Source organism: Lytechinus variegatus, chromosome 3, assembly GCF_018143015.1.
Source record: "Lytechinus variegatus isolate NC3 chromosome 3, Lvar_3.0, whole genome shotgun sequence".
Taxonomy (NCBI): Eukaryota; Metazoa; Echinodermata; class Echinoidea; order Temnopleuroida; family Toxopneustidae; genus Lytechinus; species Lytechinus variegatus.
The window spans coordinates 18,495,111-18,509,164 of NC_054742.1; the positions used below are offsets into that span (position 1 = coordinate 18,495,111).

The 14,054-nt window shown below is 35.7% G+C and overlaps 1 protein-coding gene across 1 annotated transcript in view; it reads left to right on the top strand.

The window, feature by feature from the left end:
* LOC121410390 (GA-binding protein subunit beta-1-like) overlaps positions 1 to 14,054 on the top strand; it is a 40,976-nt gene that overhangs the window by 15,731 nt on the left and 11,191 nt on the right. The window contains exons 7-8 of the mRNA XM_041602439.1: positions 941 to 1,033; positions 2,129 to 2,334. Coding sequence (XP_041458373.1) covers positions 941 to 1,033; positions 2,129 to 2,334 — 299 coding nt within the window. The remainder of the gene's footprint in view (positions 1 to 940; positions 1,034 to 2,128; positions 2,335 to 14,054) is intronic.

The following is a 14,054-nucleotide window of genomic DNA, read 5'->3' on the forward strand; positions in this document are numbered from 1 at the left end:
TGCACTGTGAAGATACATGGCTCTAATATATTATTGTGTGTGTTTGCGTGGGGATCGCAGCTGTGCTGTGATTGGTCACTTGATCGACGACAATGCCCTTTTTTGGAAAAGGATGGTTTCAATTGTGTGTGTATAAACCCTCTCGTATTTCAGAGGAAATAAATTGAATAGCAAAATAGTATTTCATTCAAAAGAGCATTATTTTTCACATTTTTGTTTGTTCAGTTACATCAATAGATACGTCATTTGAAAGGGTAAACATTGAACTTTCATATCATTTTCTTAATTTCTTGGTATCTCTACAATTCCTTGGGTTATTTACTCTTTGAAATGTTCATGAAATCATAATTTTCTAGGTTTTACTTATTGAAAAAAACGGTGTAAAATATTTCATCTTTTCTCAATTTTTCCAAACGCAAATTTGAAAGGTCATAACATGATCATAAAGTCCATGAACCATGCATCATTTCATGTGTAGAAGGTTTCGTTATACAACGTACGGGTAAAGAGTTATGACCGTTTTAAAATCAGTCTTTGCTTACGTTTCGGTCAATTTAGGATTATCGAATATCCCTGGCACTAGAGGGGTATTGGACCTGGCACAGTAAGAGTTAATGAAGATGACTGTAATATTTGATGGATATCTTACACTAACTTTATTATTTTTTTTCTAAATTTGAGAGGTGTAAGATTGCATTTCTTTGCTTCTCTTCTTAGATCTTAAAAAGTACCCAGGTATCCTTCAAAGAATATCCCATAATTATCTATGTAACATAAACTTTGCTTTGGAGCAGATTCTGTGGAAATGTTCATGTGCTCCCCCTCAAAACTGTCTTGCCCCTTCGTACTAAGTGTAGGGTGATCTGCAGTCTATGAAATTAGACAGTGATAAATTTTTTTTGATGAAGCCTGAATTGTTCTTAATAACTTTTCTTTATAGTTGATCTTGGGCCTAAAGGCAGCACCAGTTCTACATCTGTACTTGCAACATTGGCTGCTCTTGCTGAGGTATCTGCTCCACTCAAATCAGCAGGTAAAAAATGTATAGAGGGATTTTTTATTAGTGATGTAGGTCACTGACATTCAGTCACTTTTTAGTAGATGTAGCAGGACTAGACAAAGCAATCAGTAATTATATGTAGACAGATTCTGATTTTCATTTTTAAAATCTGCAGTTAAAATTGAAATCGGATGAATTTAGATCTTTTGACATACTTTCCGTCTATCTTAAGCAAAAGTCATATCTATTACTTTGTAAACTGGTGTTAGACTGCTTTGTGTCAGTTCAACATTGATTCATCAATGATGAATTAATAGGTGGGATAATCAAGGCATGTTTTATTTTGCACTGTCCTGATCCTGCATGATGGCTACATTGCGTATGTGGAGCTCACGCTGTGTCACTTGTGATGTAAAGGTAATTATTCCTATATTGGAAATGAAAGAACTTTTCAGATTGAGCTCTAAATTTATATTAATGATTACTGGATATGAATTAATGTTTAAACTTTTTTGCCCCCCCCCCCTGCAGATCTCAGGTGTTGATTGTGCAGTTATGATGAAAAGTGACACACACAGCACTCATAATTGTCAAATTTATTTTTAATTAATTGATTATGCTAATTGATGCATGAAATCATAATTTGGCTGTTAATCCTTAGATATTGCTCCCAAACTGCTAGATTTTTTGTATGGACTCTTTTGTTGAATTCTTATGTATGTTGAAAATATGTCAGTATCATCTTTTGTTCATGTTTTTTATCAATTTTAAGATTTCTAATGTATTTTTTTGTTTTGTTTTTTAATGAAAATCATCAGTGACACTATTTCAGTCATGAACATAAAATCAATTGCTTTTGATCAGTTAAAAATGAAAATAATGATACATTTATTAATGTTGGCTATTTAAAGGCTATCTCCGTTGGGCATTATCACGGTAAGCAAACTCCCATCATTTGTTGTTTTAGAGATAATCATACACACAATGAAAGGTGTTTAAAATTGTGCCGTGTCAGTTTCCGTGAAATTGCCCAGTTGTAGTCTGCAGCCTAAAAGGGTAAAATAAAAATAATTTCTACCATTGGTACAGAAAATATAAAAGGTAGCCTAATTTGTGTTTGACCTTCAGGATCAAGGAGTGGATCATTGTCATGGCTTCAGGATGCTTCCATCACTGTACAACCAAATCAAACGTATACACTTACAGAGGCAGGACGTCTTGCTCTTAATCTCACCAAGCCAAAGGCAAAGTCAAAACCAGCAAGACAGAGAAAGTCTTCCAATCCAGAACAACTTCCAGTTACAACTTTATCAGAGGATGTCATGCTTCATCAGGTAATGTCTCTTCTCCCTTCCTCTATGAATACAATCAGGTGATGTGGGTCTGTTTTGTTGGAATATTTTTTTGTATCTCTGCTCTTAAGGATGCTGGATGCATTTATGTTTATAGGTTGTCTGTCCACCCACACAGACTTAAAACACAATACAGTATGTCGTAAAACTGATTGTTTGATATTCTTGCAAATGTATGGGTGTATAGGTCTGTTTGTGAAGGTATTTAGGTGAGGAAGTGTCAATAAAAGGTGTTTGTATTGCAGAATAAATTATTACAGGAATCTTGAATCATTTGAAAACAACATATCAAGCTCATAGATAGATCTTATATTGAACTATATTTAGCTTACTAAATATGTTCATTATTGCGGATCGAAATAATCACTAGAGGGTATTCATTTGTCTCGCAATCTACTATGGTCAACAAGGAAATTCGTGATCACCCTCGCAAAAAGTGTTCACTGGCTTTCTAGGAAATTCGTGATCACTCTCGCAAAAAGTGTTCACTAGCTTACAAGTTCACGAGCTTTTGAGTGCCACTGCAACTCTTTATCAAGTGACGAAAATTATCTGATAAAGTACTATATTTATATTGATATCCAGGACTGTATGCACGAACGTGAGAACAATAGTGGGCACTGACCCGTTGCGTCGGTGTGCGGTGCAGCCGGTGATCCATATATGCAAATAAGCCGGGGGTATATGCAAATATGCAAATGAGACCAAATTGGCAGGCTTGCTAGTTTCCCGTGAGCGGGGGTTGACTAGCTGAGCGGTCCCTCATTCGGGAACAATTGGGTCGGCGTGCACTGCCAGGTAAGGGGGTATTGTGCTTTCGGATGGTTCACATCCAGAAATCGGGGATGTCGATCCCGCTGTCTCTGTTGAACACTAGTGAACACTTTTTGCGAGAGTGATCACAAATTTCCTAGAAAGTCAGTGAACACTTTTTGCGAGAGTGATCACGAATTTCCTTGTTGACCATAGTAGATTGCGAGACAAATGACTACCCTTGGTATTTTAGCTTGGTTTGTAGTATTTTGTAGTTAATGAAAGCTTGAAATATACCATTGCAAGCAAAGTTTGACGGATGTGTATATGAATAAGTATACCATCAGGAGGTTGGTCAGGTGGTCCCTTGCAAATCATTGGGATCTACCTCCTCAGTTTTCACTCCAAGACCTGTTGGTTTCAGAGTGAAGAACAAGACATTGTTTTAATCAATGGACGTTGAGGGCAGCAACACTTTGCAGTGTTGCTTTTACAATTGAAGTACGCGCACAATTTGGTAGGCATGCCAACGAAACCACGAACCGACACAATACACTCAGGGAATACTAGCAAAATAGAGATAGACTAAAAGATTCTGACACCACTAGATTCAAATAATAGAAAAAATAAAAATTTACCAACAATAAAATAATAATGTACCTTATTTTAAAAATAATTTTTCTCTAAATCATTGTCTTAATCTTCTTTTAATCTTCAGTAAACAGGATGAATTCTGTCATCAAATAAACCAATCTCCTAATTTCACCCCGATTTTGCCAAGCTCATTTTGTGACTACAGTTAAAGCTCTACCTCTCACTCAGAGAACCATTATTGTAGATTGTAGAGCTTTTTTTTTCATTTCCTCATTTTAAACATTTTTGTTAGAAAAGTTTTACATCAAATATGCTTGAAAATGTAAAACATTTTTATCTGTATTTTTCCTAAAATATTAGGTGGTGATGATTATGATTTTATGATGTTGCATATCACTTATGATAACATAAATATGTGAGGTTGATATATCTTCCATCTAAATTTTGCTGCACCACATCAATGCGCCTTCCAAATCCAGCGCCAAGGTGGTTTGACGGAGTATGCATGCCCGCATCCCGTAAGGTTTGGCTGGTTTACTGGATGGTGGTATCTGAAATTCCGCATGCATGCTTATAAATTGGTGTAAAATTATAGCATGAAAATAGTACCTGTGACATAGACCTTCGTCCCTTGATGGTTTATATTAAAGTCGATACCTGTCCGAATATACATGGCTCGATACTAAACCGGATAATTTCGTTCTAATGTTAGGTCTAACGATGGACTAGGTTTAGGGCATGGCTTTGCTCATCTTAGTGGCCGTATTCGATCCCTGCCTGATGGATTGCAAAGAGCTGGGTCGGATTTGTGGATTAAGGCGACCGCACACCTTACGTCTGGTCTGCGACCCGATTTTGGAACAAATCGCATTTTGCTCATTTTCTGAAGATGTGAATGGAACATATTTTATTTCAGGTTGAAATTAATTGAAATGATAATATTATAACCATTTTGAAAGATTTCAAGCCCTTGTTTTGGAATAAAGTCCAAATTAGTTTCAAATCGTAGCCAATCGTACGACTGCTATGACGTCATTACGACTTGATATTAAATTCGCTTTTTTTCTAAGAAGGATGATAGCATAGTCACAAATTTGATCATAGGTATTCGTACGATGATTTAGAACATTACACAGTAAGATATTCCAAGTCTTAATATCAGCATCAAATTCTACTACATTTTTTTCTAAAATCAGGTCGCAGACCAGTCGTAAGGTGTGCGGTCGCCTTTACATACTGTATACATATTTTTAGGCTCCAATCTACACTGAAAGTGAAAATTAAGACTATAACCTTGAATATTTATAATTGCTCAGCTGCCTTAGTGCCACAACAGTGACAGACCAAGTCCATATCCTTTGAGTCTATATCAAGCTTGGTCAATTTGTGTTGAGTATGTGGCCAGCACTGTTGTTCGCACAGTATACGTGTTTGTACCCATATGTGACCGGGGAAGTTTTGGCGCTGTCAGGACAGAAGAGGTCTTGGCTCTGGTGTTGGCTGGTGTAGTTTTGGTAGGGGCAGCGAAATTAGGCAGAATCAATGGTAAATACAATGGTCATCAGACTATGTATTTTTATTGGTGTGCAAACTACAAAAGAATGATTCCCTTTTTTCTTACTTTTTTAGCAAAATAGGTTTTGTTATTCAACATACTTTATTGAAGTTCTTATTATCCATGAAAAATGAAAAAATTGAACAAACGAAAAAAAATCAACTCTACAATCTACCCCAATGGTTCTCTGAGTGAAGGGCGGAGCGTCGATTGGTTACAAAATCTGAGCGATGTGGACCTTTCTAATAGCAACACTGCTGTGTATTGCTGCCCGCTACGTTCATATGTTTTAATACGTTGGGTAATGCATTGCCATGGTAACAACATACCATTGAAAAACAATTTTTAAAATAGGACATCACCAGAAAAAAAAGTAACCTTCTGTATGAAGGTATCATTTCTAAAATGGGCTATGGGCAATTCCCCAGGTTAGTGAACGAGGTATGTCTGTTAATTTATTAATTCATCACTAATCCATATTTCATGGATGTTAAAAAAATGATATATATTTTTAAAACTGAAATAATTTGTATCCACCCATGGTAACTATTTGGAGGCAGTATGTATTGGGGTCATTGTGCTGTCAATCAGAATTTTGTTCTCGTGAAAATGAAAGAACCATTTGATAGATCAACTCCAAACTTTGGTATATGGGTGTAGATTTTGTGGTCATGAAGGTCACATAGAGGATATACCTCTTATTCTTTCCATAACTAAATATCTCATATGCATATTGGAGTGAGATGGATTTTATTAGATTTTATGTCATCAATTTGAAGGTAAAAGTCACAGGTCATTATACATTATATCCCTTATATGAATTTTCATGAGTATTCTACATGTAGATAAACGATTGGTAAATTCGTGATCATGTGGCAAAGTATTTTTCAATTTTCAAATTTCAATAGGAAAAACATCGCTGCAAATAGCTCTGTGTAGTTTTCTTCTCACTCCGTATTTATATCAATACACTTTCATTGGGAGAACTGTGCATGCTCATTCTCGATATGTTCTCTCAACATTAAACTGCGAATGCTCCCTGACTTAACCGGATCCAGATCTGTACAGTATACATGTACATATCCGCAAAAATAAATAAAGCTCTCGCTCAAATTATTTACTGACAATCTGACAAGTCAGTTTAGAATTGGGTCTAGATTATTATGCAAAAAATATAATTCTATGATGGTCATTCATGCAGGACATCTAAATTGATGGTGAATAAAATAAGCATACCTAATAAGGTAAGTCAAAATTCAATACTATAGAGTCTTAAAAATGAGTTCGCCAGCACGCCTTTCTTGAGACTGAGTGCAACTGCAGCGGTGCAGCGTACAGTACTGGTAACTCTCATATTAACTGCAGTCAGGTAGAAGCCGCGCATAGCGTAACCAGGGTCTGGTTAGCATTAACTAACAGGCCGAAGTTAGGACTAATTCTTTAAATTAAAGAGGAATATAAAACAAATGTTTCCTTCAAAAGCATAGTGTGAATTATTAATCCTCGGTTGGATTGTCGGTCCAACCTCAAAGCCTGATATATTGGTAAACTGTACACTATCCTTCAGCATTCTTTTAAGTGCTACATCACTAAGCATAGAACAACATTTTCAGTGAACCAACTGTGTTGTTCTGTGCAGTTATAATGATTAAAGAAGGTCATACCGAGGTTTACCTGACTGCTGAGAAAGCAGGAATGCCTGTGAGCAAGCAACCAGAGGACCAACGGCTTAAGGTCGTCTCAGAGGACCTGGTAATGAGGATAAATGCCTTACCAAAGGGCACTAGCGCACCATTTGGGAATCGAATCTGGGTCACCAGAATCCGAAACCCCCGCTCTACGGAATGAGCTATCGCTACTTGCTCTCTACTTTGTAGTGATTTAGAACATGCCAAAGGGGACTTATCCCATTCTCGCAATGAAATAATATTTTGAGGGATCAATTTCAAACTTATTTACATGTAAGCATGTAAATAAGGATAGATTGGTAGATTGGAGGTATCAAGGTCAAAGGTCACAAGTCATTGGATAGCTTTTACTCTCGCCTGAATGAAATTTGGCAGAGGCCTAGTAATCACTTTTCATGTTGGTCTGTTGTTAGTGTTTTTTTTTCAAACTGAATCTTGTTTCTTTTAAATATTTTCTGCATAAATTGTGGTCACACATGGTACAAATGATCCTTGGATAATAAGCTCATGTGTGTACATGAGGATGATGGGGTCAAAGGTCAAATTATTTTAGGCTATTTTTATCATTTTTTGAAGTTTTTAGCTCATTCAGTCCGAAGGGCCAGATGAGCTTAAGCTGTGGCGTGGCGTCCGTCATCTCTCATCCATCCACTATTTCAAAATGCTTCTTCTTCGTCATTTCAAGTCCGATTTCAATTCTGTCAGCTTTATATGGTAGCACTAGGTGTGGGATTCAAAACTTGTAAGATAGAATTTTGAAACTCATTAAATGTGCTACTTTATGCGCATATTTATTTCAATGCCTCTTCTTCTTTGTCAACCGATTTTTTTTTTATTCTTCTGTCTGGTAGAACTTCATTAGGTTCATCAAACTTGTACACATAATTTTGAATATTTGAGTAGAGTATTATGCTAATTCATGCAAAATTTATTCATAAATCACAAAAATGCCTCTTCTTTATTTGTTGAGCAATTTTGATTTTTTTTTCTTCCATCTGGTAGAGCTGGATGAGGATCACCAAATTTGCACACAGAATTTTGAAATTTTGACAAGAAAATTATTTATGCTAATTCATGCAAAATTTATTCATAAATCACAAAAAATGTTTTTTTTTCTCCTTCATTTGTTGATCAATTTCAATTTTATTTGCTTTATACATATGATATGATAGCTCTAGTTGGGATACAATATTTCAACACAGAATTTTGAAACTCGTTTAAATATTCTAATTTATGCATATTAAAAAAAAATTGCTTCTCCTTCTTTATTTGTTGACTGATTTTGATTTGTTGCTCTTTATGGTAGAGCTTTATGAGATTCACCAAGGTTCTACACAGTATTCAGAAATTTTGACCAAAAAATTATTTATTTCTCATTATTAACAAAATTCATGAGTCACAAAAAATGCTTCTATGTAATTTCTTCATCAATTTCAATTCTGTTTCCTCAATTTATGTCACCAATATAATTCAATACAGTGTCAACTGGGCTGAAATTAAAATTTGTTTTAAATTTCTTTTTCGAGACGTGGGATGAGCCCCCACATCATCGATGTGCTAGTTTAAATTTTCCTCTCATTTCTTTAATTCTGCATTGTGATCACACTTATACAGATTGAGTAATACCAAAATCTGTGTTAATGAATGTGATGTGGTCAAAGGTCATCTGGCGGTCAAAAGTGTATATTGCATGTGTTATTGATAGCGAAATCAGGCGAGACCCGTGGTTCGCAGACCAACTTGTCAGAAGTTGCTCATGTAATATCTGGCAATGGCGGAGGCAAAAGTTTTGATCATGTGCCGTCGAGAATCCTCTAGTTTCCATCTGTATTTATTTTAACCCTATCTAGGCAGGGGTATTTTGGGAGTTCCTATGGCTGGGGGGGGGCCTCCCAGGCACACCCCCTAAGATCTCGGCCGTTGACAGCGCGATCGCGCCGAAAATTGGCACGCGGGTTGTCTGGGACATAATCTACAAGATTGTATAGTAATTTATTTCATGCGAATCGCTATTAGGTGATTATGCTAATTTATGCGTAATTAGTATGCGAAATCATACTTTTTCCTCTAACTCCCTAAATAAAGCTCCAAATGTACTAATTTTTGGTATAGAAACTCTTTGTGGTGTCCTTAGCAAGAGTACATGAAAGAAAATGTGATATCAAATCATTTTCTTATGTATTATATTGTTTTTTGCAATTTCTTATGTATTTCTTTGTTTTTTTGACCTTTTGTTTTTCATTGTTTTTTCAATGAAATTTGTTGGGGACTCTTCTGTGATCATAAATATCATAAAATGAATATATTTAGACTGGCAAAACTAAAAATAATCATACATTTATGAATTTTGGTTGAAAACACAATTTGCATTGACTTTGTACACGAAATCACGTTTTTAAGCAATTTTCGGTCTGACATGCACTTACATAATGTTGCGTAATTTCGGAACCACATACCCGGGTGACGCAAAATTGGTCTCAAAAGTTGCGCAAGACTTGAAAGTAAAAACTCAGCGAGCGGCGTGGTCAAAAAATTTCACACGGCGAAAATATCGCGCGATTCGTTGAGGGGGGGCCTCCGAGGCCCCCCCCCCCGGCCTAGATAGGGTTAATGCTTCAAAGACGAAAATTTTTGATCAGTGAACAAAAGCATCAATAAGGATTATGAGGGCATCCTCAAATGTAAAATTTAACCTTTGTGTAAGTTGCAGTTTATCATGTTTATAGAAACTTTGTAAACTTATGTTTTCTTGTTCTAGTGTTCATGTATTTGCAGTATTGTACAGTACTTGTGGGAAAATGTATAGGGAACACATGAGTATTACAGACCCCCATTCACTCACGTGTTATATCATAGCTCATCAAAAAATCATTAAAAATCAATTCCTCGATAGATTTTGCTTTAATTCACTGACATTAGTCACAATTAACAGTACATTGAGACTTGATATGTTATCAGGTACTTGCCCAGCTCAATCAAAAGTTAAATGGCCTGAAAAAAAGACTAACCATAATTTCGGCCAGTTAATTGCCACAAAAACCAGGACTGCATTGTGGGTAATAATAATTAAAATGAAATACAAAAGTGCAGTCTAGCCTCCCCAAATGCTTTAATTATGAAAGAGTATGAACATAGCGTTATCTCTATTGTTTTTCGTTTGATATACAAACATTTGATCTATTTTTAATGAATTATTTTAATCAACAAAGTCATGTGATCTTTACTTACGCCTGTCCGGCATGCATTGCGCAGATGAATTACTCTCATGTGCCCTATACTGAGGGTCAAACATTTTGGTCTCAAAAGAAAGAATGGGTTCTCCTGAAGAGATTGATACCTTGCATTCAATACCTAATCTGGCTAAACGTGTTAAAAAAAAAACACCCCTCATTTTAATGTAAAAATGTAGTGTTCCATTCATATATTTTGTGCGCTTCCTATCGCATTGCAGCTACAAGTTCTACTTGCTTAATGTCCATCAATGTGCTACTTTGTAAATATGTATTGTGTGGATTTGCAACTTTTTGTTACATGTTTAATTTTGTTCGAGGTGATTTATTGCCTTTGTATTCGCATAAAAATAAACAAAGTAATAAAAGAAAATTGATAACAAACAAAGAAAGTGAGCATTTCTTTTGCTCATTTCGCCTCTCCTCATTATAACCGTTAATTTGGAGAAAGGGGGGGGTGCTATAGGCATCAACCCCGCCCTGTTTACAAGCCAGGAGGATGGGGTATGTACCCCGACTCAACTCCACCCAACCCCCCCCCCCTTTTCTCCCGTAGCTTTCAACGAAGTGAATAGTATTAAAGTGCGCAGTCTATGATGTATAACATCTGACTGAGATAAGTTTATGTATTTTCATTTTTTTGTTCATCTTTCTTTCTCTGCATTCTCTAAATGTTGAAAATAGGAATCCTGATGATAATTAGAAGTTATTATCATTTTTAAACCCCTACTTATTTCATTTCACACTCTCAAACCAACCAGATCTGATCTCCTATTGGCCGTAGAAACTCGCATTTCTGCATGATGATAATAAGCATTGGATATACATTTGAAAGCGTCATTTCAGCATCATAAGCGATAAATGCTCTAAATGCAGAGTTACATACTTATCAACTGTTGTTAAACATAACCTATCACTTTGCTTATAACTGTTTGAAGCATTCTCAACGCCGATTTCTAGCAGACGACGCCTAGCCATAGCAACGACAGTGAAGAAGTGTAGTCGCGCTATAGGGAACACATGAGTATTACAGACCCCCATTCACTCACGTGTTATATCATAGCTCATCAAATAATCATTAAATAATCAATTCCTTGATAGATTTTGCTTTAATTCACTGTCATTAGTCACAATTAACAGTACATTAAGACTTGATATGTTAATCAGGTACTTGCCCAGCTCAATGGCCTGAAAAAAGACTAACCATAATTTCGGCCAGTTTATTGCCATAAAAACCAGAACTGCATTGTGGGTAATAATAATAAAAATGAAATACAAAATGCAGTCTAGCCTCCCCAAATGCTTTAATTATGAAAGAGTATGAACATAACGTTATCTCTATCGTTTTTCTTTTGATATACAAACATTTGATCTATTTTTAATGAATTATTTTAATCAACAAAGTCATGTGATCTTTACTTACGCCTGTCCGGCATACATTGCGCGCAGATGAATTACTCTCATGTGCCCTATATAGTCTGTGCATGGTGTCTTTGAAGGATTTCATGTTGCCATTAGAAAGGAAATGAACTTATGAGTGTTTTTTAGGAACAAAGGATGTATGTCACGGATTTTGATCATCTGTTGTCTTCCATGCATGAAGAGCAAGTCATCTAAAACAATACCAAATGTTTTATTGAGGTTCAATGATCTCAGAATCCTCTAGTTTCCTTTACCAGGCAATTTGAATGGAGGAGGATGTTAACAGTTCTTCCTGTTGTGGCATTTGGGGAAGTTAACACCACCTGAGATTTCTTGGTCATAGTCGAAGAGATCATCACGATATGCATGTTGGCCCAAATGTTGCTGGCAATGTGACAAAGTTATGTACTTTTTGATGTTAAACTAAATAGAACTAGAATTTTGATTCCTCATGAGGAAGAATTAGGTGACCTGTCTCTGATTTTCATGATCATGAATACAATCACCATGTTTATTGAGATCAATATGATCATCATAAAGAAAACTGAACTTTTTTATGAAAAGAACATGTTTCATGCTCTTGAAAAAGAGGGAAATGAGAAAGTTGTGTGGAAAGCTGTAGGTCATACACATTGTTCATGTTATATGAAAAAGGGATTTTAATCTCTTTTATTGTGCAATATTTTTAACTTATACCTTGTAATGGTCATAAAGGACCATTTGTGAAATGTTGAAAAGAAAAAAAAAAGAAAGAAAAAATCTCATGTTCACCCTTTGGTTCGAACAGTGGACCCTTGAGACGCAAGTCTAATGCCTACCAATTGAGCTACACTGTTTCCCATTGACTGTACACAGTAAGCCAATTTAGGGGATATCAAATCCAATTTTGCAAGTGAAATACAGGTATGATCACGGCATCTGTTGGAAATTGGAGACAATATTCTGATAGCTTAGGATCTCAGCTACCACATACTCAAAGCTCGGAGAAAACCAACAAGAAGAAATGGAGATATGGCTCATGAAATAGAGGAATGTAGAATCCAGTTTTGAGAAAAAGTCATTTCCCATAGAGATTGCATGCAAAATGAGCGAAAATTACATGCCTTTATAAATTTGCCATTTTTCAGGATGATCCGTTCCTTAAAATGAATAGTATTGCTAAAATATCAGAAAGAGTATGTTCTTAGCTACAACATACAGTATAAAAAACCTGAGTGAAAATTGACCAATATTTACGGAGTTAGAACTTGAGTCAAAGCTGAATAATCATGATTACATGTACATCATAAATATGGAAATTCTGAGTTCCGATGCCATTTTGATGAAGTCATGATGAAATTTAGGGTCAAATGTGACATGAAATCATATCTCCCATCCATTATAAAGATATGCCCTACCTTCACTCACCACTACCTGTCAAGTCAGGATCCTTCCTGTTTACTCCAGCAAATCCTCTGTAAAATTTTTACAGTGGGTAACTAGTAACAATGATAGATATTTAAAATATATTTTTTAATAATTTTTGTCTCACCTGCATAGCAGAGTGAGACTATAGGCGTCATTTTTCCGACGGCGGCTGCGGCGTCAACATCAAATCTTAACCTAAGGTTAAGTTTTTGAAATGACAGCATAACTTAGAAAGAATATGGACCTAGCTAGTTCATGAATCTTGCCCATAAGGTTAATCAATTATTACTGAACATCCTGCCTGAGTTTTATGTCACATGACAAGGTCAAAGGTCATTTAGGGTCAATGAACTTAGACCATGTTGGGGAATCAACATCAAAATCTTAAGTAAGGTTAAGTTTTTGAAATGTTATCATAACTTAGAAAATATATGGACCTAGTTCATGAAACTTAGACATAAGGTTAATCAAGTATCACTGAAAATCCTGTGCAATTTTCAGGTCACATGATCAAAGTCAAAGGTCATTTAGGGTCAATGAACTTTGGCCAAATTGGGGGTATTTATTGAATTACCATAACTTTGAAAGTTTGTTGGTCTAGTTCATAAAACTTGGACATAAAAGTAATCAAGTATCACTGAACATCCTGTGACATTTTGGGTCACATGACCAAGGTCAAAGGTCAATGTACTTTGGCCACTTAGGGGGTATTTGTTGAATTACCAACATCTCTGTAAGTGTATTGGTCATAAAACATGGAAATAAGAGTAACCAAGTATCACTGAACATCTTGTGTAATTTATAGTAGTTTTCAAAGTCAGCACTGCTGCTATATTGAATCGTGTGATGCCGCAAGAGGCATTCCACTTGTTTACATTCAAGATTTAACCATATTTGGTAGGAATAACTCTGTTATGGATACAAGTTTTCTCATATGAGGTACCCACTCTTGAGCCAGAAGCCCACAACCCATTGTATTTTTATGAAAGAAATACAAATTGAGTTTTGACCCTCAAATGATTTGATTTTCATCAAAGCTAATTTGAGTCATCA